General features: G+C 40.2%; 1 protein-coding gene across 2 annotated transcripts; it reads left to right on the top strand.

The window, feature by feature from the left end:
• Positions 1–301: 301 nt before the first annotated feature.
• On the top strand, positions 302–25,702 carry SSUH2 (ssu-2 homolog). 2 transcript variants are annotated; one of them, XM_054035098.1, is made up of 12 exons: positions 302–376; positions 5,330–5,428; positions 6,983–7,064; positions 9,934–10,063; positions 11,698–11,758; positions 13,243–13,367; positions 14,092–14,154; positions 16,153–16,238; positions 17,377–17,469; positions 19,601–19,706; positions 20,612–20,719; positions 25,064–25,702. In XM_054035098.1, the coding sequence occupies exons 1-12, from the start codon at positions 349–351 to the stop codon at positions 25,208–25,210; spliced, it is 1,128 nt and encodes a 375-aa protein (XP_053891073.1). In that variant the 5' UTR covers positions 302–348; the 3' UTR covers positions 25,211–25,702. The 2 variants fall into 2 exon arrangements, with proteins under 2 accessions (XP_053891073.1, XP_053891075.1); XM_054035100.1 differs by lacking the exon at positions 6,983–7,064.
• The last annotated feature ends 435 nt before the right edge of the window (positions 25,703–26,137 follow it).

Here is a 26,137-nt window from a genome sequence, read left to right as displayed (position 1 = left end):
AGGGGGACTTACACCTACTCTACAGCCCCTTTATATCGGGCTAGCTGGCCTGAAGGGCTCATTGAGTAATCTGACCCTGTGTGTTAGTCTTTCTAGACATTTTGTCCCCTCTTATGGGTTTTGCTTTGGGAGGGGAACGTGAAACTCATAAGTTTGTTTGGCTTTTATTTTCGTCACTCACTTTTGTGTCAGCTTTGACTTTAATTCTGACCTTTGAATTGTTTGTGAGGTGGGAGTGGCTGGAGGGGATGGGCTTTAGCTACTATGAACACAGAATGCTCAGGAAACAATGCATTCCATGGTGGAAATTGGGATTAGAAAATCCTCTTTGCCTCCTGACCCTTGAAAATGGACCATGAACAGAATGAAGATGACAGTAAGTAAAACTAAAGGAAATATAGCCCAGAGAGGACCGTTTCTCTAATAGTTTGTTTTTCTATTTCGTTATAATGCATGCTTAAAAATAGTTATAGGCTTTTCTTTCAGGCCACCCACTGAACAACAGTATGTTTCCAGCACTGAAAAGGCCCACGGTAAATACATGCATGCTTCCTCCCATTGTCTGTGAGAATGTGGCCGCTGTCAATGCATTCCTTAAATACACCTCTCTGGACAGCTGAAGGTGCTCAGTGCAAACTTAGGGTCCGATCCAAAGTCCACTGAAATCAGTGGAAAACTCCAATTTCCTTCAATGGCTCAGGCCCTTAAAATCATCTGCCATGACTAGAATTCCATAGTAATTTTGCATCACAGTTTTGTTTTTAATAAACAGAGGACTTTTGAATTCTACTACAAAGCTGCATGGCAAGAATTGAACAGGGACATTTATATCTTCTAATCAAATGCTGTGCAATTAAGACATCTATGATAAAGGATCTTTTATCTTAAATCTTTGTCTGCACCTTTTAATAGAGATTATAATACAGTCCCAGAAGAGACACCCATTTCAAGGGGCCCCAGTGATACATTGCCGTTATTAATACTGCTGAAATGTCATTGAGTTCTGATGTTTAATTTGTGAATGAAGAAAGTCTTGATTATTGTAGGGAGAAATAACGATGCTACACGAAGTATTGTTAAATCAAGATAAAAAGGAGATATTAATCTCTATGCAAACCACTGAACTCCAGGTCTGACTAACTGCCAAAGAGTTAAGAAATAGGTGAAAGGATACAGAGTGAACTGCGTTTCAATGATGCTTTTCCTGGGTGTTTTGAGAAATAATTCTATTTGAAGGCTATATTTTTCTAATGAGTGAGATTGGCTAGATGTTGTTCAGAAAAGGCTGATCCAAAGTCATTGAAAACAATGGGAGTCTTTCCATTGACTTCAAAGGGCTTTAGATCAGACCCTGCAATAACAAATACTATTACACGTATCCATTAAAACAATTGCACCTCCAGCAAATGGGCATCATTATAAGCAGATTGCAATTTAAAAAAAGAAAACGATCATCCCAATATATTACGAGAGTCAGATAAATGCATTGACACCATTTACTTCTAGTTTTAAACCTTCCCTTTTCATCAAAAGGAAAAAAATAATTTCTCAATACTTAATTCCTGCCAACTATTGATAAACTTTCCCATAAATATTCCTTTACATGTAGGGAAAGGACAACAGATTTAAACCAGCTGTAATGCCAGAACTTTCTCAAACCATTTTTAAGTTTGGTTCAAATATCACTTTCTCCGTTTCCAGTAAAAATATTTAAATGCTTTTCATGTGCTAATTGGCATAAGAGAAAGGTGGGGAAATAAGAGATGACAAAGTTCAGTTTATTTTATGATAAGGGAAAAATGTATTTGGCAATTTAGTTTATATGTGCCCATCACTCATCCACTCATATCTACATTGTGGATTCTTAACCAGGCAGTCTCAATCACTCTGAGCTTCCATATTGCTCAATGGAAGGGAAGGGGCATTAGTTTTGCAGTCTTGTTAGAGACCCCCAAAGTCTGAAAAACAAATGACCGAGATATCACAGAAAGCATAAGAATTCAACAGTATAGAATAGGGCATACAATAGTTTTGATTAGCCAGAACCTCAAACCCAAACTGGACCTGCCCTGTTGGAATTTGTGGGGGTGAGGTGTGGGGGGGAAATCACACTCCTGTAACCTTAGTTTCATCATAAAATTATGGTGTTTCCATTGAGAAATCATTCTATTTTGATGACAGCTCAGACAAACCTGCTTTTGAATTTGGGGTGGCCACAGTGGAAAGCACCTACCCAAAGAGGAGTTCTGCATTCTGGAAGTCCATCCATACACACACACGATCTGTGGATGGAATTCTGGGGCATGGGCACTTCCAGATTGGTGTCACCAGGTGCTTCCATGCATTGCTGAAGTCAATGGGAATTTTGCCACTGACTTCAATGGGTGCCGGAATAGTTCTCTAACGTACAATACAAGAACATGCTGCAAACTGAAATACCTAAGGCACAACTGATGAGTAACAACCTACACTCTCAATTTCCTGGCTTTGGTCAAAGTGCTTCTCAGTCTCATTGTTATTCTAAAGTACAGCAATACATGTGTTTATAGATTATTGTGATATCCAGCAACAGGAACAAGTCTGTTGGTGATTTATATGCTCCAAATTCGGGATATTTATAACTCAGCCATTTAAAACATTTGCATGGGGCTGGAATTTGGAACACATTCTCAGCTCAATTTTTGTTGTAAATAAGTTACTTAAAAATGCTGGGTTATTTTTAACTTTAGTCCATTAAAAATAAATGTTTGGGTACTCTTGGGAACATGCAGAGCTAGATTTTTTTATAAGTACAATGTGATTTAGAAATCAAAAATGATGGCAGAGATTGTGGTGTAATGGTTAACAGGGTTCTGGGACTAAGGACACTTATGTTCTTGTGTCTACACTGACAGTGCCCATGGGTAAACCACTGATTCTCAGTTTACGCCTCTATAAAATATACATAATATACACCTACCACATAAGGTTGAGGTCAGTCTTAATTAATGTTTATAAAAGATTTTTAGTTCTCTGAATGAGACAAATTTATAAAATTGACTGATTTCTTGTGGGCATCATGACCTAAGTGAGTTCCATTGCTACGTCATAGGAGTTGGTGAATTGGGTTGGTTGTCACAGTTTAGTCCATAGTGAATGGCTGTTCAACTCATTAGTGGGAATCTCAGCAGAAATATCATGGAAATGGAACTTCTAGAGAGGCTGTGAGTGAGTAGGCATCAACTAATAGGGGCCTTAATTCCTGGCTTCGTCACTGACCTACTGTGTGGCCTCTGGAAAGTCATTTCAGCCTCTCAGAGCCCATTTCCATACTCATCCTTTGTCTGTCTTGTAGCTGGAAAGCTCTTTGGGGCAAGTATTGTCTGTAAGTATCTATTTGTGTGGAATCTAGCACAATGAGCCTTCAAAATCCATTGGGTCTCTAGTCACTACTGTAACTTTAATAATTCTCATATCATCCTGAAGTGAACCCTCCAGGTCGTGAGTCATAGATAGGTGTAGGTTCTCCAGATCTCTTTTTTCAGCAGATAATTTCTTTTGAACACAGAGATGGGGCAAAACTGGAAGTATTTATCCAACACCTTTCCCTATCCCTGGACATTGGAAGTGCAGATAAAATGGGACCTAGATCAGAACTACCGAACTTGATTTTAAATTTGCAAAACCAAACTCTGACTCAAGAGATTTTAGAAATGCATAATAGACTAATATTCCGTAATCTGTGATCTAATCTACTAGTCTACTCTAGAGATGCTTTGCTCATTGCCTTAAATAAAATCACTTTGAATTTGCTCTGGACATGAGCAAAATAATTATACTGAAAGCAACATATGGATTATTTTTTAAAAAGAAAGTGTCCTGTAGTGTTTATCACTCAACATTAGGCTGATATCTTCACTCCTTCAGTACAAGGACAACCTTGTCTTCTCCTGCACAGGAAAGATGACATTTCTACTGAAGCATATGGTTTCTTATTTTCATAGGTAAAATAATGAAGAGGTTAATTTAGGCTCTCTGAAGAATTGAGAATGGTCTCAGAAGAAAAGTCAAGTAAATCAAATTGATGGATGACTGCATTGAGCCATTCTTTGTGTCGTTTGAATTGTACATTGTTAGCAGATGACATTTCCTGGCTCTTCCACGTGTTTCTTTGTTTTTTTTTTATTAACTGAATTTGCTTCTTGATGCAAACCACTCTAATATGATGGGAAAGGTCACTGGATGGAGGGCTAGTTAACAAGAGAGATTGTTTCTGGATGAAGAATCAGGAGTACCAATTGTTATAGCTCAGTAAGGGGAGTATTTTTAGAGCAGCACATAAAGAAACAAACAACTGGTGTCCCAAGATTAGGATTAAAATAGTTAAAAGTGAGGCAAAATTTTATAAAAGCAACTGCTAGTTACCAGTGTTACTATTACTAAAAACAAAGGGTGAGATTTCTAAGATAGCTAGGAGGTTTGGACACCAGCTTTCATTAGCTTTAATTGGCCTAAATCCTTTAGGCAATTTGAAATTCTCATTCATGTTTTCTTATCCAGTTACTAAATAGAGAAGTCCAACCTCTGGAAAAACGTTATTTACAGTAATACTTCCGTAAGGCCCTAATTCTGCATGCTCATGTTTAACATCACAAGTATGAATAGTCCCATTAAAGTAATGTGTGTATAAAGCTAAGCATGTGCATAAGTATCTGCAGAATCAGAACCTAAATTCTAATATCTGATATCAGGTACAAGTTTTTTTTTTTTTTGTGCTTAAAAAGCTAAGTCAGCAGACATTTCCCTAAAAAAGTACTGCTGAAAATTAATATGATCCTTTAGTTTGTGAAATGTTTAAATTACGACAAAATATTATTCTTAAATCACATCAGTAGTATGTTCATCTTTTTCATTATAACCAACAGGACAAATACTTTATGAGTAGAAATGATTTTGTTTGTATTCAATATCTGTCATCTGAGGATCTGTAAGTATTTATATTGATATCAATGCTGAGAAGGCAGGCATGATTGTACCCCATTTACAAGTGCGGGAATTAAGGCACAATTAAACGACTTGCCCAAAGTCAAAGAGTCATTGGAATAGAACCAAGGATTCCAACCCCAGCACTAACAATTAGGCTACATCAGTTACATTTCTGTAAATGTACTGAGAGTTGCACCATCCCCAGCCTGGAGGTTGCGCTCCCAGGAGGCAAGGTTTGCTGTGATCTCTCCATTTTTACCTTTATCATCTCCCTTTGCCCTATCTCCCTCCACAGTAAAATTATAGCACAGTAAGTGATTATTCCATTGAACTGATCACTCCGTGTTTCTTATTTCTACACTAGCTATCCTGGATCTGGAATCGGAGCCTGAAAGTCCACTAGCACCCCCTGCAGATCTTCTGGAACAACTGGACGGATATGAATGGACTCTGCGAGATGGGGGTATATGTGCAACACTGACAGTTTCTCTTTTATTACAATCTGTAAATGAATTTGGTTCTGTGAAAGTGAGGGATTAATTGCCCCTGCTTTATCCAAGCAAGAGCCATGCAAGCTTCCTCATGACTCTTTCCCATAAGTCTCTGTTATGGTGTGAAAACTTTTGCTATTGTGGTCCCACGCCACTCTTGAACAGAGGCAGCTGTTCATGCCAACATGTGAGGCAGCTTTGTCAAGTATGTGAGTGGGGCTTGGATGAGATCAGTGCACTAATGTTCACTTAGGACCTAATCAGGGTTGGGTTGGAAATCCCTAGAGAAAGGTGCAAGAACACACTCTGATACCTATCTATGCTACAGTGTTAAATATTTCTGGATTGTGGTTAAATACTATACCGGGTCCCACTACAAAATGTTGCTGAGAGTGCTGGGGTGCACCAGTCCCATAAACACTTGGTAGCATGCTGGGTGTCTCCAAGGCTTCAAGGATTAGGTTCTTTAGGCTCAGTGGGTTCCTCAAAATGTTTGCATGCCCTTTATTAGGCCTGTCAGCAGAAAGACGTGCAAACACCCTAGACACAATTGCTTTCAGTATTACAACAACAACAAAAAGATAAACCCAGCACAGATGAATAAAAGGTAATAAGGACCCCATGAAAACCCTGCACACTGTCTTCCCTGCAAGCTACGGCCCTGTATCCTCCTGCTGGTCCTCTGCATCTCTGTCCAGCTCTCAGGCCATCTAGTTCCACCTCCCAGGCAACCTCCATCCACTGCCAGCTCCCAGGCTACTGTGTTTGGCCTGCTGCTGCTCCTACTGGCGACTGCCTTCATCTCCCTCCTGAGCCTAGCCCATTTCACCTCCGGTTGTACTCTCTTTCTCTGGCTTGGTAGGTTATGGAGCCCTCTGCTGGATGTTGAGCTAGGGGTTAACAGTGCCTAGTAATGAACTAGTAAATCTATTACAATGTATCCAATATTTCTGGATTATTAGGCTACGGGAACTCTACTGGAATGAATGGAGTTTGCTGGCGTGGATACAGTTCAATCGCTACATCAACTCTCAAAAATCACAGAGAAAAAGCCTTTGACAAAACTCAAACTGAAACTTTTTTTTTTTAAAGTGATCAACATTCATCATTCTCCTCAATTATTTTCATTTTTGATTCCTCTGCCCTGCTGGGTTTTGGCCAGATCCAAAGCCAGAATTGTCAAAGCTCCAAAAGAAAATGCCCAAACTCCGGCCTGCCGGAAAATAGAAAGGATTAGAAACCTCATGAGAAAGTCTATTCAGGAGATTCTGGGCCAGTTCCTCAGCTGGCATAAGTTAGTGTCGTTCCACTGGAGATTTGATGATTGACACCATCTGAGGATATAGTCCAGCCACCCTACTTTGCAGACTTTGGATAAGCCTCCAGACTCTTGAGACCTTATCTAAATTCCTGTCTTTTTGGAGGTTCCACCATTACTAATTCATAGCAACAGACAACCTCTGTAAAGTTAAAAGATTTTACTGTCAAATTTTAGACTAATTCCATATTTTGATTGTTTCCCTTAGGAGGAAAAAACCTGCCACCACCTGCAGACTTACTGAGAAAGCTCAGTGAAGAGAGAAACAGGCCCATATTTCTAGAACACAGGTGAGATCCTTGCCTTTCCTGCTGTATTTGCTTAACATGACCTAGGGCCCTACCCTGCTGCCCCAGGAGTATTATTTTGATGATTATTAATACTACAATGGCACCTAGATCACAACCAAGATCAAGGCCCCATTGTGCTAGGTGCTGAGCAAAGACACAGTGAAAGAGAGTCCATGCCCTTCCAATCTCTATAGACAAGTCGGACAAGGGAGAAGCATTCTTCTCCTCGCTTTACAGAAAAATGAAATGATTTGCCTAAGGCCAGACAGGAAGCAGAGCCAGGCACTGACCTGAGTCCCCACTGATGCCTTAGTCACAAGGCCATTCCTCCTCTCTAGCAGATCTATTAACTTCATTGGGACTACTCACATGTGAATGGATCAACTCATGTGAGTGGGGGATGCACAATATATGCCATCATGTGCCATCAATGCCCCTCTGCCATGTACATTGGCCAAACCGAACAGTCTCTATGCAAAAGAATAAATGGACACAAAACTGACATTGGGAATCATAACATTCAAAAACCAGTAGGAGAACACTTCAATCTCTCTGGTCACTCAGTAACAGACCTCAAAGTGGCAATTCTTCAACAACAAAAAAACTTCAAAAACAGACTCTAACGTGAAGCTGCAGAACTGGAATTAATTTGCAAACTAGATACCATCAGATTAGGCCTGAATAAAGACTGGGAGTGGTTGGGTCATTACAAAACCTAAACTTAAATTTCCCCAATACTAATGTCTCCCTACTGTTACTCACACACACCTTTTTGTCAACTGTCTGTAATGTGCCACTCTCTTACCACTTAAAACGTTATTTCTCCTCCCTTGGTATCCTGCTGTTAATTGATTTGTCTTGTTAGACTGATCTAACACTTGGTAAAGCAACCCCCATCCTTTCATGTATTTATACCTGCTCTTGTATCTTTTACTTCATACATCTGATGAAGTGGGTTCTAGCCCATGAAAGCTTATGCCCAAATAAATTTGTTTGTCTCTAAGGTGCCACAAGGACTCCTCATTTTTTTTTGCTGATACAGACTCACACGGCTACCACTGAAACCTGTCAACATTGTTTTGTGCAACTTAAGTGGCACTTTGGGCTAGCCCTCTGCTCAGGGGTGAATTTCACCTTTAACGTGCAGCCCCAGGTATTGAACTTAGCACCTTCCATCTTTGCCTCTGCCCTCACCCTTTTAAAACAATCTTCCATTTGCCAGTAAAGTAGAAAAGCAAAGCACAAATGATAAAGCGCCATTGTAATGAACTGTAGTTTAGTGTAATGATTGGAGGGAGCCTCAAAAAAGATTTAGACTAAGTGTACAATGGGATTAAGTTTCTCAGTCTTTATGAGAGGGATGGGCATTAGGACCTGCCTGAATGCCTTTTTAAATACAACCTGGAAATGACAGAAAAGTAATAAAGAAACATAGGAGCTGTGAGTTGATAGTTATCTGCTAAACACTCATTAAATCAAACATCTGAGCCAAATAAAAAGGGATCTAGAGGCTCAGGAATATTTGCTAAGAGCAGATGTGTTTTAAATTTCCTTTGGATAGCCTGAACACAAGGATGATTTATTAGCCCCCAGTCTCTAATCAGAGTGTCATGGATGTTTCAGACATCCATGTTATTGATCGGAAGGCCTGCAGGGGTGATTTATCCTGTCAAGAATGATCTGGCTAATAGCCTATAAAATGGTCGTTTGTGCTCTCTGATAACTGCCTGTAGCATCATATTATTTGTAGGATTTGTGATATTAGATCTTCCTTTTTATTGAAAAGGGGCTTCTTAATATAAGTTGCCACAATCCTGACAGCAAAGATTCTTAAAGGATATTGTCTAGGGTCATAACAAATCCTTAGCAAAACTTACTTTACCTGGGAGGATTCAGTCATCATCGCCTCCTAAGAAAAGAATTGCTTACTTAAGCATTCCCCAAACAGCAAACGCTGAGATGATCCCCTCTGTTAGCATCCACTCTACAGTATTTCAATACATCTTTGCAAGAGCATTTTTACATTAGAGAAATGTAACAAATATATAAAAGGAGAACATACAGTATTACAATGGGGGCATGGAGGTCCCAGTCCTCCACCTTCGCAGTCAGTGCGAGTATTACCATTGACTACCAAAGGCAGTAGGAGCAGGGCTTTAAATCAGTTATTACCATTGCGACTGCTAGCATGTCATTCATATTCGATTTCAGCTGTATATGTAGGTAGGCGAGTTATATTGTGTACTGCATCACTACAGTTCTAGGAGGCTGCTGTCTGCAGAGGCAGTTGCCACTCAGAGCAGAGCTATTGCATCATGTTACAGAGGACACATATTATGCTCTCTTCATGTGCACATTAGTCTTTTTGTTGTTGCCGTTTCGATTAACCTGAAATAAAAAAAATCCAGACTCAAGATATGGTTGCTCTTCATGTATAAAATTATATATAGTTTCTAAGTGTGTATAGAGATCGGACAGGAAAGATGTTTGTATTTTGGTTTGGATCTGGTGAAATCACAGGTTGGGTTTTGATTTTGCAAAAGCCACCCATGGTGTTTTAGAGCTGGCATCTTTCTTATCCCAACCAGCAGAGTTTAAGGTGGGGGTTCAAACTTTTGCGTTAGACCCATTTTTCTACTAATGAGCAACGTGAGATCTTTTTCGTTTTGCAGGTAATTTAAAAATACATTTGTCTTTTATTTGTTTGTAATTAAAAAGATGCTGAGGTCAGCAGTGATTAGTGTCAAAGACTGGGCTTCTCTCAAATGGGCTTCTCTCCCCTGTAGTGAGTTAAACATGCTAACTAGACATGGCTGTTTCTTTAAAAGGTTAAAAATCGAGCGTTTATCATTTTAATGTTAATCCTTAGGATTCCCACAATGACAGAAGACATGGCCAGGAATGCCTTCCTCAGCTTTGTCAATTCCAAATGCTGCTATGGCAATAAAGCTGCTGGAGAACTGGTCATTCAGAATTTGAGACAGATGACTGTATACAGAGTGAGTATATTCAGATCTGAAACTGAAAAAATGGTGCTTGGGCCATGTTTGGCCAAGTTGCTTGGATAATTTTCCAGTTGTCAAGTGATACTGGTCCATGAAGAATCATCTATTTATTAAATAAAATGGCTTTAATTAATTTGTCTTGAAATGGAATTCTATTGCTCAAATAAATATTTTCCAAGGAAAACACACCTTACAATTATTTGCAGCCTTCTACGAGTGAAAAAGTCCATCTTTCTCTATAGTATGAGCATCTACAATACCTAAACGCAACAAAATTTCTGAAAGATTTTCTCCTCCCTTCTGAACTATGGAATTTGTCTGCAGCATCAGACCCCTAAAATTGCTGCCTTTCCCCAGGCAAAACTGAAGGTATATGCTAACCTGCACTTGGTTTACTTACACAAACACAGGGAACAAATTGTAATCCTAAATGTGCTCTACCACAGTTATGCACTGTAATATATAATTCAGCTGAAAATTGACTGATCTAGGTTCTTTATGTCATCCTTCACAAATTTATTAAAGTGAGCTCAAGAGGAGCTCTCCCTCTTGCTTTCTCTCCTTTCTCCATTCTGTAGCAAAGTTCTTTTGTGTATGTTCTTTTAGGTTTTTTTAAAATATTTTGTGCTGTTCCAAAAATGCCAGTTTGCCATTGAACTGAGCATTAATGAGTTTCAGAATGCAGACGCCCCCTATTATTATACACAATGAATCACTCAACTTTCTAATACATATACAATGGGATGAGCATAGCTGTTAAATAGAAAAAAAAATGTTATGCTGTAGCAAGTTCTAATATATAATTGAGCACTTCTCTTTTCAAAGCTTTTAAAAAGAGAAATACAAGACACCAAATATCACAATAGACAAAACTCTTTGTGTTCTCAATGGAGTTCATTGAACAACTCACTAAAATAATATTTATTGCCAGTCTAGCCCTTTTTTCTGTTCACACAAGACTTATGAGGTGCGAGGTCATTAGTAATTTGGAAGTATTCACTAAATATTCAGAATCAAGAGTTTCTAGCCTATGGCCTGTTAGTTCTTCATTTGTGAACACAACATCATTTGTGTTGAGTGATAGTTCATCCAAGTCACATGGTATTGTTTCTGTTCCCCAGTGGGTTTTCTGAAGCCTTTCAGACTAGACTATAAATGACAACTGATGAATAGGAAATCATAAATACTGCACCTTTTGTAGGAAATTTCAGACAAATAACCATTTATACTAGGTTGTTCAACTTTTGGGATTCACAAACTTTCTAGCTGTTATCTGAACATTCCTGAGTAAACAAGCAACAGAATCCCATGAATAAAAGACTTTCCATTTGTATTTGCTAGTCCAATTCTTTAAATAAATAAATTAAAAAAAAGTTGATGGAGCTCTATCTTTGAGTCAAATGATTCAGTGAATGTCCTTGCTGACTTTTTCCAGCAACTTATTGTGAAAACTTGAAATGGAAAAGTTCTCCAGTATGATTTAGTTGGTGTTGGTCCTGCTTTGACCAGGAGATTGGACTAGATGACCTCCGGAGATTTCGTCCAACCCTAATACTCTATGACACTATTGCGGCTTAATACAATTTCTCTTAACGGTAATTGATTCCATGATTATTTCTCTTTTCTAGTATCGACTGGAGACCTATCATGAATCAAGGCTAAGTGAATGGACTTTTCAACCTTTTACTAGTGAGTAACTGCCACATAACCAATTTGAAATGACACAAACAGGAAATGCTTGAATAACTGAGGCTGTGTGTATACTTGGAGCTAGGGGTGTGATTCCCAGCTCATACTCATGTTAGCTCTCATTGACCTCCGCACTGAAAGTAATAGCGTAGCCAAGGTGGCATGGGCAGCAGAGAGAGCTGACATGTGCTAGCCACCCCGAATAAGTACCCATGTGGTCTAAGAGAGAATATGTGATTTATTCAAGGTCACAGATGAAGTCTATGGTGTCCACATGACTAGAACATTCTTCCTCTTACACTAAACCATCTCACACAGTACCTCTGCTAGTACGTGTAAGATATGGACCTAAGATGAAAAGTTTGGATGAGGAAATGGATCAGATCTCTCTCCAAGCTTACGGGAAGGATAGTCAGACCTGGGATTTTGTTTTGCACCCATCTATAATAGGGTACATATTGTACAAATTGAAAAATCATACTCTGTTCAGAGACCCCATGTAATGCCTGAATATTGTAGCAGGTGGATAAGAAGCTGTCTCAGTTCTGCTATTCAGTGCCTAGATCATTAACTTAATTTTAACATTTAAAACTATTTTATTTCAATTTAAAGTCAGATTTAATTCATTTTTTTTGGACGGGCTCTCCTGATCAACTGTCTACAGTACTTAACAACTTGGGACTTTAAACCAAGAAAATAAGCTTTACCTGACTACTTTAAAGAGGTTTTTGTCAGATTACAGTATGAGTGATAAAAATAAATAAATAAAAAAAATTAATGAATAAAAAGAGATCCGGTTGTGAGAAGTCAAGGACACAATGAGGTCTGTCTTGCAAAGGTGAGGTGTGATGGGTTTCTAAGAGAAGTAATACACTCTGGCTGAAGTGATTGGCATGACCTATTATATGAAGCAGCTGAGGGACTTTGAAGAGACATTGTGGATGCAAGACTTTCCTTTATAGACTTAGGTTCATTTTATTCCCATTTTGTGAGGTTTTTGTTAAGGGTCTTGGAAGCCGATGACATTATTTCCATTAGAAAAAGCAGATTGCCTCTATAGTAATAACTTCCTGCAAAGTGTGATATACCGCGTTGCTTGTGAAAGATTTCAGATTGACAGCCCTAGAGAGTGAAGTTCTTTTATTTATCCAGAAGAAAGGTACAGTTTGAGGAACAGCAGAGATAACAGTCCCTTACACTCCTTGAACAATGTGCCTGAACCCTGACTAGGATGGGCCTTGGGGATCCGTGAGAGGCAGTTGAAGGAGTCAGTAAGAAAGTCTACACCAGAGAAAGAGTAGGCAATTCAGTCTTCATCCTTTGCTGAGAATGCCAACAAGAGCACCCTGTAGCGCACTGCCATTTGTGGGGCTTGTTGGTGTTCCATTGGGAAGTGGCTAGAGAACCCCAGACTCATTTCCAATAACATATACAGCAGGACAAAGTTCGACCAAGATTTATATAAGGTTTTCTTCCTGATGCAGATAATTTGGTAGATGGACCACAAAATGGTGCTTCTCCTCGGCCATGGGATATTAAGGTCCAGGCGCCGCCAATGTTTCAGGATGATACAAAGAAGTTCCGAGTACCTCACTCTTCATTAGTCAAGGTAATTCAGTCTATGGATCGGTTAAAATCAAGGGCAAAGTGTGTTATTAATTAGGACACATTCATTTAGATAAGCCTTCCAAAGCTCAAATGGGTTATTTATGGTTGTGGAGGGCAGAGTTCTCAATACATTTTAGTGTTAGTTTTGTAATTTTATCTTATGAATCTTCATATGAAAATAGGGTCTGTATGTGTGCGCACACAAACACACTATAAATATATGGGCAAATAGGTATAATTTATTTTTTACTACTCTTTTTTGTTTAGCTGTTTGGGTACAAATTTTGCTCTAAGCATTATAAGAAGCGGTGCAAGGTGATTTTTTTCCTCTCTTTTTTTTTAAATAATGACAAAAATTGGCAGAAGCTTTTCCAATATTTTTTCATGACATCTCCCTCCTCTTTTGATTTCCTCCATGGGTAGTTTAATTTTTTTTTTAAGTACAATTTTGATTAAAAAAAAATAAATTTCAGCAAAAGTATGCACAGAAAATATTTTCCATTTCTCTGGTAGGTCTAATTAGAAATTCTCCTCCGTTAAATAATATAGTATTGATGGTTCCTTTAGTAGTCTTTTAAAACAGGATTTACTCTATTTGATGCTGTCCAATTGGGAGTAAAATACCATCACTGAAGTATTTTTGATGTAAAATGATTGTGTAATCCTATGTTAATGTTTCTGAAATATCTTGGTAGCTTTATACATGAGCAATATTTTGATTTCAGGCATGCCACAAATGCCAGGGTCGTGGCCGACACAAATGCAGTGCTTGCCATGGTGCAGGCAGGGTAAGTAGCAATTATGACTTCTTCAAGACAGTCCCCAATTCCCTACTTTTCATTTGGGTGCTTCATTTCACAGATATCTTATCTAGCACGTAATGCAGTGCTACTGTACTTATAAATAGGGAGGATTCAGGATGAGGGTAGGGGTGGTAAATCAGCAGGATAGTGTTGTTTACTTCTAAACTTTGCATAGTAAAAGCCTGATTCTGCATTCTTTGTACACCCAAACTCCCTATTGACATCAACGGATCCACATATATAGAATCTGGATTGTGAATTTTATGAATGAAAAGAATCTTATTTGGAAATCCACTCCGGTAGGTAGACAGCCTCAGGAGTTGTAATACCTTACTCCTCTCTAGTTTGTGGATTACATTGGTTTGTCTGAGAGTAGATTTCACTCTGCATGCAATGAGTGTGAATCCTAAACATATAATACAGTAAATACATCAACACATTTGCTCAGACCGTAGTTTTGAAATTTCTCAGTGGAAATGAATCCCCAATCCAACAAGCCATATGCTTAACTTTAAATGGAAGAGTAATCTCACTGAGTTGTTCCCAGCTGTGCATTTGGCCTCCTCTTTCGGATGTACTCATCCTGCATAAAATTTCCCAGCAACAAAAAAACGTATTGTTGTTCACAGCACTAAGAGCATAGTATTTAGCTCAATCTAGTCCGATTTAAAAAAAAAAAAAAAATTCTGCAAAGCAGCTTGCTAGTCATTACATACAAAAATATAGGTGCAAAAATGTGTATTTGATATAAAATACATTTAATCTCATTCCAATCTCATTTATGCCAGGGGTAGATTTGACCAATAGACACCTATTTAGCCCACTTTCATACACAATGAGATTTAATCAAACCTTCTATTTTCCACATTATTGTTGTCAAGGCTGATTCCCCACTCTGGCACTTTAAGTGCAGAAGGTGGGGGCCTGCAAGAATTTAAAAAATTAATACTGGCCACTTCAGGCTTGTATTAAACTCCCAAGGTCACAGCTTCTCTCTGACCTTGGATGGGTAGATATTGCCACCACCCAAGTGCAAAAAAACCAAACCAAACCCTTGAGAACCCAGGAAGGAACACTTGGGAATTCTTTCCTGTGGGGTACCTTCAAGCCCTTTCACCCCCCTTCCCAGGAAGAGTTGAGGAAAAAAACAAACAAAATCAGCTGTTGCCACCAGCTAATTAAACAGCATATGCACAAACCTCTTAGGGACACAAAAATCAAATCCTGTTCTTAAAAAAGGTAAATTTTATTAAACCACAAAAGAAAGGAAATACATTTGGAACATAGGCTTTTTGCTAGATCTCAAAAGAAACAATTACAAAAATTAAGCATCAAGATAACTCTCGAGGTTCAGCTTAAAGGTTACAAGCAAAACAAAAGCACCTGGGGTTAGCACAGACGAGTCCACAAGCCAATAAAAAAATAAAAGAAATAACCCTAAATCACATCTTCCTAGACATTCCCTAATTTACTTACATTTCTGGGGTTTCAGATAAGCAATCTTTAGGTATGATCTGATGGTTTTTCATACTTGGCTTAAAGCTTCTCAGAGCATAACTGCTCCCTGTTCCCCTCTTTCCTGCAGAACAAAAACACACAGACAAAGGGAAGTTTTTTCCCAATTTTAAAAAGTTCTAACCCTCCCATTGGCTCTTTTGGTCAGGTGTGCGCTCCTTTCCTTTTACCTGTGGGCTTGTTAATCCTTTACAGGTAAAGCAAGTAGAGAACAACCATCAAGAGGGATTCCATAGCCAACTGGCTGGCTAGGTGTCCACAAAAGGGAGCTATCCCCCCTCTGATTTATCACAATTGTGCAAAGCACATACCTAACATAACTTCTTTTTTGCTGACACCTGACTGAGCAGGGTTGTGGTTAGAAAGCATAACGATAGTGTGCAAGACAAATCTGGCTTTTACAAATCTGAAATATGGTTGTTTCTAGTATCAGGGAGGGCATATTTTATTTCTCTGGTGCACTTTTAGATGAGATGTGTTACGTGCAGTGGGGCCAGACACAGGAAAAAGCAGCAGAAGCGGTGCAAGATGCGTTCAGGTACTGGACATAAAAGGTAAGGTGGGCTCATGGGCATTTTGCCACCATGGCTCCATTTGGATTATTTTCTAGAATAATTTGATTTATTAAGAAAAAAAATCGAATCCTCATTTGTGCACAGAGAAGCAGATCCTCTATGTGGATGAGTTGTACTGTATGTAAGAGAGTAGTATGATTGCTCAGAGCTCCGGTATGAAACTGGAGAAAAGCCTGTAAAGAGTCTTTGGGTTAAGTTTAGAGGTGAGAGCAACAAGGTGTCATGGTGGGCATCTGCTATAGACCACAAGACCCAGAGGAGGTAGACAAGGCTTTCTTCGGACAACTAACAAAATTTTCCAGATCATAGGCCCTGGTTCTCATGGGGATTTCAATCACCCTGATATCTGCTGTGGGAGCAATACAGCAGTGCACGGATAATCCAGGATGTTTTTGGAGAGTGTTGGGGATAACTTCGTGGAGCAAGTGGACTATCTCATGAACTCGACCATCTCATGGTCACTGCTGCCCAGGTTGCCACCCACTTCTACTTCCCCTACCAATTCTTCCCTGTTTGTGAGGAGCAGATCAAGAGGAGCACGGCCCCTAGTTCGTTCTTAGGTTTAAAATAACAGAGATGGTATTGTGGATAATCATGGCAATAATTATAAAGCATGAATCCACTGAGGCTAATGAAGGCTTAAAGAGCTTCAATAAATCAATTATTAACTGCTGCTAATCCGAGCTGTGTTGAAGCAATCAAAATGTTCCATGCATAAGCATATGCCTCCTGCATCTGTTAGAGGCAGAGATATCAGTGTCTGGAAAGGGACACTCAGCCTTCTACAGTTGTGTAGGGAAACTGTTATTATCCTTAATTAGATGCACAAATAATTTCTTTGACTAATTCCACATTTACAAACAGTCTTTGTGGTGGTATTAGTCATTCAGTTTATACAATAAATACAAATCCCTTGCATCACAGAGTAATGAAAGAAGTACACCCACTGCATATAATTTTGTTAACCTCTTTACTGTCTTACAGAGATGGGCTCAAAAAAGAAACAAACCAAAGAACATTGAAAACATTGTAGGGGCTGAGCCTCCAGATCCCTCAAACGTTAAACTTGAACCATTTAACTGCTCTTGAAACAAACCTTTATTTTTGCCTCTAAAAGGTGCAGCACCTGTTCTGGGCGGGGCAACAAAACCTGTATGACATGCCAGGGAGAGAAAAAGCTCTTACATTTCATACAGCTGATAATAACCTGGTAAGTAGAGTGGGTAGAATGTTGTAGTTATTATATTTAGTACAGCAACACCTTGACTTTCCAACCAAGATTGGGGCCCCATTTTGTACGATAGGTAATAAGAGTTAGACACAGATAAAAAAAGTATTTATTACCATTTTATAGATAGGGAACTGAGGTGCACAGGCCCAGCTCCAACTCTCATTAAAGTTAGTGGGAGTCTTCTTTCCATTGATTTTTGTGGGAGATGGATTGGGTCCAGAGAGATAAATGACTTACCCAGGGTCACAAAGGAAGTCTGTGGCACAGTCAGAAATGGAACCGAGGAACTCTGGAGTTCCTGTCCAGCACTTGAACCAAAAGATCAGCTTTCCTTCCTGTAATCAGAGGCATCTCACAGTTGGAAGCATCTCTTTTGTGTAGAGTGAAATGAATTATCGAGTCTAAGTTAATGTTAGGTTAGCAGCCAGAGCAGAATGGATGACATTAGCACTTTGCTATTAACACTTGTTATCTGAGTGGTTCAGTGCCAGTAGTGACATCTGAGTCTAGCAGCTGAACCCCACGTACCAGGGTTTATGCTACAGAAAAAAGCTGGTTCCCTCTGTTGTGGCTCCAGTATTCACACTTCTAATTTGGGAGCTTTGGAGCCAGAGGTAACAGAAGGGTCTAACAGCATCTCAGGTTGTGAGCTTTGGTTAAAAGCCACACATTGCCTGTTGACCCACACCCCAAAATACTTTCTAATGGAAGCCCAAGCTCCACCATTTTAAGAACTTTGCTTTTCAAAAATTAATTTCAATTCATCCGTGGAACAACCTTTAAATCAGGAATTGCCACCAAGTGGTGCCGATGGTTTTTATGAAATGCACACCAGGCTACTAAAGAAAAGGACTGGCACTACACATTTATTTGGCACAGGATGCAACATAGCCAACAGATGGAAATAAATTTGGATCACGCTACCATTCTGGGCAGTGATCCTGAGATGGGAAGCTCTATTTTCTCATCACTAAATCCTCAACACATGTAGTCCTTCAGGCAATTGAGTGACATAGTAAGGCATGTCATGTGGTACTATTGTATACACATGAGATATACATATGTCTACTCTTGGAGCTGGGGATGTGATTCCCAGCTCACGTAGACGTACTTGTGCTGAGCTAGTGAGCTAAAAATAATAGTGTAGCCTGGGGTCTCATAGGCAACAGCGAGTGGCAGCTTGGGCTAGCTGTGTCCATGTAAGTACCCATGGGGTTCAGGTGGGTGTATACTCAGCACGGCTAGCCTGCTGCTCACTGTTGCCTTGCTACCCAGCCATACGACTATTTTTAATATGCTTGTTTGATGAGAGCTAGCAGAAGTATGTCCATGCAAGCTGGGAATCACACCCCTAGCTCCATGTGTAGAGAGATCCATATACAGCAGTGGTGGGAAACCTGCGGCCCACGGGCCGCACATGGCCCATCAGGGTAATCCGCTGGCGAGACAGTTACATTGACCGTCTGCAGGCACAGCCGCCCGCAGCTCCCAGTGGCCGCGGTTTGCCGTTCCCGGCCAATGGGAGCTGCGAGAAGTGGCGGCCATTGGCCGAGAATGGCAAACCACAGCCACTGGGAGCTGCAGGCAACTGTGGCTTTGGACAGTCAATGTAAACAAACGGTCTTGCGGCCCGCCAGCGGATTACCCTGACGGGCCACGTGCGGCCCGCGGGCCGCAGGTTGCCCACCACCGATATACAGTATATCCAATAGCATTGTATAACTTCCTTTTGAAGTCTTCCTTATTTAGTAACCAAGCCTTTATCTTCCAAGCCATAGTGCAAAATAATTAATTATAATAGAAACCATGGCTTCTGAAGGAGGATATACGGCTGAACCTGCAATAGTAAAATAATAGGTTTATAAGTCATCTTGAAAACTGTAAGGTAGCCTGTTAACCACGAAGCCCTAGTTTCAGGATCTTTTAATGCAAGAGTCATCCATGCCATAAAAGCATTTGAGGTTGTTAAGAAAAGAGGTTGTTGCAGAAGAGCACAAAGGTTGTGAAGAGTGAATATTGTCCTCAAATCAGGAAGCAGTAGAGCCTTACTCAAGTGTTTAGAAATAGTTAAGAGCAATATAAATAACTTACGATGCTTTCTCTCTCCCAGGAAGAACAAAGTGTTTGAATTTGTTTCTGAGCACCAGCTGAACTTTCCAGAAGAGCTGCTCAGTAAAGTCAATGGAGAGAATGTATTTAAAGATGAAAATGTTCTGGTGAGTAAATCTTAGGGCTGGAGGAAATTAGTGATTGTTCCTACCTCACACCCATTTCTGGACTTTCTTCCACTTTACCACAAGTCAGCTTTAGTGCATAGTGGACTTGAGCTGCAATCAGAATTTAGTTCAGGAGTGTATGAGGCAGAATAGAATCCAGGTCACTATCTCAGAGCTGTAGTGTCTCGGCAGTCCTAAGCATACATCACTCACAGGTATATGGGAAACATTTATGTTCATGATGTATTTATATATATATATATATATATAGAGAGAGAGAGAGAGAGAGAGAGAGATTTTTTAAAATGTGTCTCTCCAAAGCTCAAGGGACATGAATAAATCGTTCTGAGGAAAAAAAAAAATCCATTCAGATTTCCATTTGGCTGATTGACCAGATCAGTGATCCTTCCCAATGCACAGAACCAGGACTTCTTCCATAAATCATCAACACACTGAGACAAAGCCTTGGTAAGAGAATGAGGCTTTGCAACAAGCCTTCAAAGTCCAGAAGACTGGTGGGAGTCTGTTGGAACAAGACGGGAGTGAGTTCCATAATGGAAATCCTTTCTATGGAATTATCACCTTGGCACTGGAATCTGGGGCTTATCAATTAGAGAACGTCGGCTGCTCTCAGCTGCTGTGGTACTGCATGAGAAGAGGGTTAGCCTCTAAGTCGGAAGATGCCATCTTTACACAGTCACTTTTCCAGCCACAATTACATTCAGAGGTCTGTAATGTTATGGTAAAATGAATATAAATCTGTATCCATGATTTCACTATTTAAGGACATTCAATATGTTTTCATTGTGCTGTAGCTGGCTCCTTGCATGTGTTGACAGAATGGCAAACCAGATAGTTCGTGCCACGCAGGTTGGGTTTGTATTCCTTTTCTTTTTAAATTTCAGGTGTATCCCATCGTTGACTTCCCTAAACCAGAGATTTCCCTAGCTTCACAGAGAGCCATCACAGAGCATAATGCAGCATTTGCTACATCATCACGCATTCTACAGCAGGTAAGCCAGATAGTAAGACCAAGGGTAAAAGGTGTGGGGATCTGATTCTTACCCATGGAAGCCAAGGTTGTGGAATTTAGTGCCTGATCCAATACGCACTGACAGCAATTGAAGTCAAAGAATCAGGTTCTTAGCCAGTAACCCATATTGTAGGTCACACTTACAAGATTGGAGTCTGTATCCTGAAATGCAGAGACGCTGAAAAGGACTTAGGGGTAACGGTACATAACCAATTGAACCAATTGAACATAAGCTCCCAGTGTGATGCTGTAACTAAGAGGGGAAATGTGATCCGTGGATGTATAAGCTGGGGAAAATCAAATAGGTATGTGGGATTACCTCCTGACAATTTTGGACTGTGTTTATTTCATTAGATTTATTCGTGGAATTGATTAAAACCAGTGATGTTGGGGGAGAATGGTAGATGTTAATTACTAGGTTAGTCATTTAAGAGCAATATCATTTTTGAGCAGATGTAAAGCACGATTTCTTTTAAAATCAAAGTTAAATCCCAGGGGAAATAACTCTTGGTTCCAAAGACAAGAGAAACTTCTTTCCCCCTTTCCAAACAAAGTCATGGCAAATAAATTCTTTATTCTCCCGGATTAATATCCTAGCAGCTAATTTTGCAAAACCATTATGTTCCATCAAGTCACATCTATTGCCTTCATTAGTTTGCAAATGCTAAATTATAGCTGGTACATACTGCCTTTTCCCTCTGGAAAGAGAAAAATGCCACCTTAAAAAAGAAAAGTAAATTAAGAGACCAAAATAAGCTAAAGGGGCAATGGTTTGATTTTCCATATGGTCCTTCAATCTAAAATCAGCTCTTTGGCAAGCTCGTGCTTTCCAAATTAATTCCAGGCGATAATCTCCACTTCTCACTATCAAAAGCAGTTTGTTCACTAGATTGGGACACACCATCCAAATGCCTCCTCTAGCTGCCTGGGAAAGCAGGTGTTGAGAAGCTCTTTCAGTGCCAAATCTCCCAGACCATGTGTTGTTTACTTAGGTCTGGGCTGCGTCCTGCCGGCCCATTCCTCATTACTTAATTCTTTGCACCCTCCACTTGCTCTTGGCTAAAGTTCTACCACTTAATAATCAGCATCCTTTGGAAGAGAAGAGGAGAAACACCTTTTACTGCATATTTGCTTGGCTGCTGGCATTCCAGCTTTTTATGAAGTCGGCCATATGATGGAGATAAATATTGTGCCCATAAACATTCCGTAGGCTCAGCATGACAACAGTCTGGCAGTTTTTGCTTGCTTCATTTAGTTGTGTTTAGAACACTGACTTTGTGTGTAACACATCAGGGTGGACAACTGAGGATCATTACTTACTGAGAGCAGGAGATTATTATTTAATCTACCACAGCTATTGCATTCTTCTCCTCTGCCTTTTTAGTTTGTACTAAACTAGATCCCAGTTGCATTAGCTTAGCTTCAGCACTGGATGGCAGTGTCTTTTCATAACAAATGCTACCAGTGGAGATGTACACCTTTGCAAGGCTGAATGGAACTAAAGAAAGAGAATTATGTAGTCAAATGGTTTGACTGAATGCGTGCTTTCAAAACACTACAGACTAGTGAACAGGCATTTAGCTCAAGGTGTTAGCAAACCGGCATTTAACCCGAGTGTTAGCTTCCTGTGCAGACTTTTTTCTGGCATGGTCCCTCATTGAAATATTTGGACTTGATTAGTTATTTCTAGCTGTTGAAACATATTCGCTAAAATGTCCCCAACAAGATTTTGTCTCAGGTAACTCCCTAATTGGCATGTGTGATTTATCTGCAGCTTTCAGCACAGATCCTCAAAATGTTTTACATGGTGTGAGTGGGTTGGGATCACTATACCCATTTCACAGATGTGCGAACTGATACACAGAATTGTTAAGTGAACTGCCCAAGGCCATGCAGCTAGTTGGGATGAGTCAGCTCAGCAGTGATGAGTCTGCAGAGGCCAGCGTGGCAAATCTGCTAATGGTGATTCTGTGACTGCTCTTTCCCTCCCTCACACCCCAGCAGAAGTGAGTGATAGGGCCATCAGAAGATGCAGTTGGACAGAGTGTGGGGCAGAGTCAGGGTGTCTTTGGCCCAGGGAAGAGTGTGGCATTGAAGGCATTGAGATGCAACAGGGAACCCACTAGTGATAGAGTCTTAGCAGCTGAAGTACCTACAGTGCTTATCTCAGCTGTGGTACAACTGGTGTCCTACCAAGGACTGCCTGAGATGAGGTTTGGTACCATGACGCCCCGAAAGACCGCCATTTACACAGTTACTGACTGAGCCATGAATAGAATCCAGGAGTCCCAGCTCTCTGTTCTAGCCACTGGACCACACTGTCTCCTAAACCTCTTCCACTCTTTGCGACAACTCACCCCTAGACCCAGATTTCTATATGCTCCAAAGACAACTAATGTGCTCATCTTTGCCTTTCTCAATACTACTTCTTTACTGACATGCTAACTCCCCAGGAAGATGCTGATCCTTCAAGAGGAAGACCAAGTATTTGCAGTCATTTCTTTGAACTACTGCTGAAATGTTTTGTGAGGCCAACATTTGAAGGGGACACAACCAATCTGCATTAGTGACACTTTATGCTATAAAAGGCACCAAACTCCTAGAAGATGGTTGTTTCTGTGATTCACAATCTTCATGAGTTCCAGCAGAAGTAAAATGTACCCAAACATATTCTTGAGGACAACTGTGTAGTAATGGCTGATTTTTTAGTGTTATCTACTGTAGAATATTTTATAGAAAGAACAAGGGTAGCTAGATTAAAAGTGAAGGTTTAAAAAGTTTAGCAGCTTTCTTCCCACATGCCATGGTAGAAATGCTCCTAACAATCTTTATTTGAGAGCAGGGGGATGGGGCTACATGGAATGGGGGCTGAAAAGACTCTGCAACTGTAATTTAATGGACCAAACTATGCCTTCTCTAGGCAATCTCATTGTCTAAAAGCTTGTAATCTGTGGCTCTGATCATGCTGCGGCTTATTATCTATATACTTCACTTTAAAAAAAAAAAGTCTTAGTACTCTTCCCACATGGGAAGTTCCGCAAACATTTTTTCTGTTAGACCTGAGTAGAGACTGTCTGAGGATATTCACACTGTGTGCTGGAGATTAGGGTAAGAGTACAGAAGTCTAATCTCCCCCTCCACCAAAACCAACCGCTATCAACAACCCCCCACCGCCCAAACCAGGAAATGATTCTCTGTATTTGTTCGTGCATCAGGCCTGTTAAAACATATAGCCTCAACTCCTAGATAACCAAAAGAACCCAGCAAAGGTTTTATATAGAGTAAACCCTTCACAGAAATCCAAACAGAGAGTCCTGCTCACCCAAAACTAAACTAACTCTATAGATGTCACTTTTTTAGAATACAGGCCTTGCTGCTACCCTCCCCCTCAGCCTTCCTGATTATTGACCCAAGGGATCTCTTTATAAATGAATCTGGTTGGTAGGTTAATAAGGGACTCACACCTGGGCCCTGATTGACCAATGAAGAGCTCTTATTAGCTCTGTCAGTATCCTTCAGGGTGCGGGACCCAGTTTAGACATTAACTCCCTGATTGCTGGCTTTGATGCAGACCTAGTTTCTGAAACAATAAACATGTCTTTAATTTCCTTTAATCTGAAACTTTCCTGGAAGCTAAGGACTCATCCATCTACAAGTACTCAAATACTTTTGTAACAAGGTCATGATTGACATGCTTATCTGCCCTGGTTACAGCAAGCACAGATGACTTGTACCCTCATGGCTTTTAACCAGAAAACCATATGTCCACTGTTTACACATCTACTCATACAAAGCTGCTGTACCATGTAGCTATCCCATAATGCCTTGCGGGGGCAGAGAGGGGGAATTGCATCTACAGGAGATGTACCAGCAATAGATGAGGCAATGCTTTCTGGGCTGTGTTACCACACACAGAGCTGTGACAATACAGGGCTGGCTAACCTGTTTACACAGTGAAAGGGTCACATTTACCCAGCAAAATAACACGGTCATAACACGGTTACAGGAAGACATGGTAGCCTGGCCTAAGTACACAGTTAGCCCCCAGGATTAACCATGTCTTGTTTGTGAACAAATCAAGCATGTCACAAAGTGGTTATAAACTCACTGCCAGTGTTTTAGTGTGCACAAGACTGAAAGCTCCAAACACACAGGATAGTCTGTTGAAGAAGGGGGAGAGCATTTGACAACTGTTGTGGTGGCTGAAGGCATCTCTCTCTATGGGATGTCAAGCGTTTCTTTCCTCCTCTCCAGATGTAGCAAAACATGAGGAGTCAGCCGTACTTAATTAAGGCTTTTCACTTGCTTTTTTTTCTTTTCTCAGCGACAGACTATTGAGCTGATCCCCATCACAGAAGTTCATTATCTGTATGCAGGGAAGACGTACCTGTACTATGTCTATGGACTAGAAAACAAGGTGTATGCGCTGGATTACCCAGAGAGGTACTGCTGTGGCTGCACCATCATATGATGGCAGTGGAATGCTTCCAGAGTTCTTCAGTGTGAAACAGACAATGGCTGCACTTATAATGGCAATATTAACGTTCCGTGGATGCACCCCCAGCAGGGTCAGCACCAGAGGGAGAAACAGCATGGCAGGACTTGGGTATTTTCATCACTGTGTCATCTGGTCCCACTCAGGGTACAGTTGGAAGACATGATGGTAATAACTCCTGAGTCCTGTTTACTCTGCAGCTTTATCTAGTGCTACTACCCATGGAACTGCATGGACCTAAAATGTCCAGTCTAGATGAAGTCAAGGAAAGAAGAAAATAAACCTCACCAGGAGAGAGAATAAGGAACACAACTCACATACTCACCAATGCTATTAGCAGCTCAAAGCCTGATTCAGCCTCATTAGAGCCAATGGAAAGATCAGGCCTTCAGAAAAGTATTTCCACCTGAGGATGTTTTGTTTGCTTATTGCTGTAATGATTCACCATTAAATGTTACATATTTTTAAGCCTTTTTTTACATTCAAGGTTATGCTACTTATGAGTGATGTGTTCTTGTCTCTATTATTTTCTTTTCTTTTCTTTGTTAGGATTTCCCCGAGCTACTACATATAACCCATAGTAACAGATAACATATTTCTCTCTATATTAAATTATTAAATCTATTTTATTTTAAAATACCAACTGGAGTTTGCCTGATGTGATAATACTTGTATGGAAAGGATCAGATAAGAATAAATAGCATTTTCAGGCACCCTGTACATTGTGTGTGATGTTCTTGGCAGCTGGAGAGGAGGTGAAGGACACCGGGCCTGGGGCAGGTCAAAGTGGAATTGTTTATTTAATTGTACGTATTTGTAGGGTGGAATTTTTAACTCTGTTCCCACTGAAGTCAATGCTGAAACTCTCAGCCATTAAAGATGATTGCTCTTCCTGAGAAACCA

The sequence above is a fragment of the Malaclemys terrapin genome, chromosome 7 (genome assembly GCF_027887155.1).
Source record: "Malaclemys terrapin pileata isolate rMalTer1 chromosome 7, rMalTer1.hap1, whole genome shotgun sequence".
Taxonomy (NCBI): domain Eukaryota; kingdom Metazoa; phylum Chordata; order Testudines; family Emydidae; genus Malaclemys; species Malaclemys terrapin.
Note: the sequence above shows the minus strand (reverse complement) of the source record. Positions and strands in the feature narration are given on the sequence as shown.

Excerpts from the sequence above, each read along its gene's own strand:
- SSUH2 (XM_054035098.1), top strand. The coding sequence starts at position 349 with ATGGACCATGAACAGAATGAAGATGACA. Across the intron at positions 7,065-9,933 it reads CCCATATTTCTAGAACACAG|GATTCCCACAATGACAGAAG; the intron begins GTGAGATCCTTG and ends GTTAATCCTTAG. Across the intron at positions 16,239-17,376 it reads TCAGGTACTGGACATAAAAG|GTGCAGCACCTGTTCTGGGC; the intron begins GTAAGGTGGGCT and ends TGCCTCTAAAAG.